Source organism: Propithecus coquereli, unplaced genomic scaffold (assembly GCF_000956105.1).
Source record: "Propithecus coquereli isolate 6110/MARCELLA unplaced genomic scaffold, Pcoq_1.0 Scaffold5, whole genome shotgun sequence".
NCBI lineage: Eukaryota > Metazoa > Chordata > Mammalia > Primates > Indriidae > Propithecus > Propithecus coquereli.
Window position 1 is genome coordinate 11,882,774 of NW_012150840.1, and position 3,008 is coordinate 11,885,781.

A 3,008-nucleotide genomic window follows, 5' to 3' on the forward strand; every position below is an offset into this window, starting at 1 on the left:
ATGGTGGCGCATGCCTGTAGTCCCAGCTACTCGGGAGGCTGAGGCAGGAGGATCGCTTGAGCCCAGGAGTTTGAGGTTGCTGTGAGCTAAGACGACGCCACAGCACTCTAGCCCAGGCAACACAGTGAGACTCTGTCTCAAAAAAAAAAAAGTATTACAATGGCATATTTTTCTCATAAATATAAGAATCAAAACTAGAAATTATATCAAAGCCTAAGGTAATATTCCCTAATGTCACAGAAAAGGGTTCATGGCATAAGAAGTCATTAACCACTAAAAGTAATGTCAAATGTACCATAAAGCAATGTTTTACAAACTATAGATCATAATTCTCAAGTAGGTCATGAAATCAATTTAGAAGGTTGCACCTAATTTTTTTTTTTTTTCCTTAGAGAAACATATTAATTCAGAATATAGCAAAATGGAAGATATCAGAGTAAGGGTGAATATGTATGTGTATATGTGGTTGTACCATCTCCCAGTGTAAAATATGTTTCTTACTTGGGTTGTCCTCAAAAAAGTTTGAACGCCATTGGCATTAAAGCATAAAAGAGACACAATGGAGCCTTGGGCATCGGGGTCAGATTAAGGTTGACCTAGATTTTTGGGGAATTGGGGGTAGAATGGTAAGGAAACACCCCTCCCCTCCACCAAAGTACCCATTGGAGATGGGGGCTGTGACTGGGTAGGGCAGGATGCCAGCAGACACTGTGGTTGCTCCTGAACACGTGCTGTAAAAGTGGCTCTTCCTAAAAACAGAGACTCATGGAGACATGGGAGAGGATGCATCGTGGAGTACACATTTGAAATGTCAGAGGTCAACCCTGAGACTCATAGGCAAGGTCATGAAAGAATAGCACTTTCCATTGTCCTTATTCTCCCACCAGCCAACTCCGTAAGCCCTTCCATTCTGCTCTCCCCTCCACCTTTCACCTCCCCCAGCCGCACCCCCGCATCAAGACTAGGCCTTGGATATCCTTGGGAGTGGCGCTGTCTAGTGCAGAAGCCACAAGCCCCACGTGGCTACAGAGCACTTGTGATGTAGCTGGTGCAAAGCGAGATGTGCTGTAAATGTAAAATGTACACCAGGTTTAGAAGAATAATTTCTCAACATTGATTGCTTTAAAATGATAGCATTTTGAGCATATTAAGTAAAACGTGTTATTAAATTTATTTCTCCTGTTTCGTTTTTTACTTTTCTAAAATTACATTTGTGACTTATATTTGTGGCTTCAATTCGATTTCCATTAGCAGCTCTGTTTGGGCTTTCCTTACACTGCCTCTAAAGTGCCTCTTCAGAGAGCTATTTCATAATCATTCTGTAACCTCTGCTTTCCAAATCTTCCTACTTGCTCCCCAATTTTTGAAATTCCTTTAAGAAAGGATATCATTTTTTTTTTACTTAGTGATGAAATTTAAATGCACAGTTTGAGTTAATGCTTTAGTGGGAATAGGTTTTTTCTCAGTAATATGTCCATCAGTCAAGTTAATAACTGTTAGAATCTCCCCTGGTTGTTTGGGTAAAGGCAAGGGGAAGTGGGCTGCAAATTTCCCAAGGTTTGGGGGTTGCGATGGTGGCACCAAAAGGGGCTAACATGACAAGACATTTGTTCCTACCATTAATTTCACTCAGGCTGCTGCCTGGGGACAGCTCTGCTATGGAAGGTTCCTGGCTTTAGAAGAAAGAAAAAGTCTGATTTCAGATTTTGCTTTTGTTCTGTAGGGATTTGATAATTGTAGTATTTCTATAATTGGGTTTTTTTTCCTCCTTCTGAGCTAAATTTGGCTCTCAGTTTGGATTTCCCAGTTTTTCCCCCATTTAATTTCTTGACTCTCAGGATCCCAACAAATTTAAAACTGTGCAGCCTTTTAGATTCCAATCATAGCATGCAGTGAAGGATGTGTAGAGCCGATTGCTTGTTTCCTCCGAGGCCCCGTGCTCTCAGGGGTCTGCCTCCTGTCACACTGTTCTCGTGGCCTTCCCCCCTCAGGTCGCAGTACTCTGGCCCCCCAGGGTGATCGTGGGTCCCATTGCTTTTTAAAGACTCCATATCTCAGACTTGACAGTTAGGATTGAGTAAAGGAAAATATTAGTGTCATACTTCCTGGGGTTCTGGTTTTTGAAAGCAAAATAACTCTAGAGCCCAAAGATTGAAAGATGGTTTGAAACGAGATGAAGTTTTGGATCCATTTTAAGTGTTAATGAGAATCAGTGTGATTCCACCAACGAGAGAAAGCGATATTCATTATCCTCCCCACGACCTCTTCCCCCAATAGGAGTTGTTCGGAAACCTACCGCATGCCAGTGATGGAGTACAAAATGAATGAAGGCGTTTCATACGAATTCAAGTTTCCCTTCCGAAATAATAACAAATGGCAGAGGAATGCCAACAAGGGACCTCATTCACCTCAAGTCCCATCCCAGGTGCAGAGTCCCATGACCTCGCGGCTGAATGCTGGGAAAGGGGACGGGAAGATGCCTCCTCCAGAAAGAGCCGCCAACATTCCTCGAAGCATCTCCAGTGACGGGCGCCCCCTAGAGAGGCGGTAAGTGTGCCTTCAGAGATTTGCTCTGTATCTCTGCCCCGCATTTAAATAACGCCAGATGCGTAGGCACTGGCTTTAGGTCTTCTCATCTTTTACTATAAATCAAGGATTAAAACTGAGATGCACACCCTAGTGGCTTTCAAAGCATAGTAGCATTTCAAAGGCATGAGGATAAACAAAGATACATTCCAGCAAAGCATTCGGCTCTGCTCACTTGTATTTGTGCTTTTGCTCTTTAATTGCCGTGTGATTATCAACAGAAATCGTCACTGTGTACTTAGTGGCCATATGGATTAGGACTTAGCAGACTCCGAGGTGACAGTGACCATATTATCATCTTTGGCAGTCTTCGTTGTTTTGAGACAAATGATATGATAGGAGCAACAGAATGCAAGTGTCTGGTTGAATATCTGTGTTTGTGTCACTTTATTAATAAAGAATAGTGAGAAAGAGAAACTATA

The 3,008-nt window shown here is 42.5% G+C and overlaps 1 protein-coding gene across 2 annotated transcripts in view; it reads left to right on the forward strand.

The window, feature by feature from the left end:
• Positions 1–3,008, forward strand: part of SIPA1L1 (signal-induced proliferation-associated 1 like 1) — a 412,284-nt gene that overhangs the window by 344,927 nt on the left and 64,349 nt on the right. For both annotated transcript variants that reach the window (XM_012656253.1, XM_012656254.1), the window contains one exon: positions 2,278–2,547. In XM_012656253.1, coding sequence (XP_012511707.1) covers positions 2,278–2,547 — 270 coding nt within the window. The remainder of the gene's footprint in view (positions 1–2,277; positions 2,548–3,008) is intronic.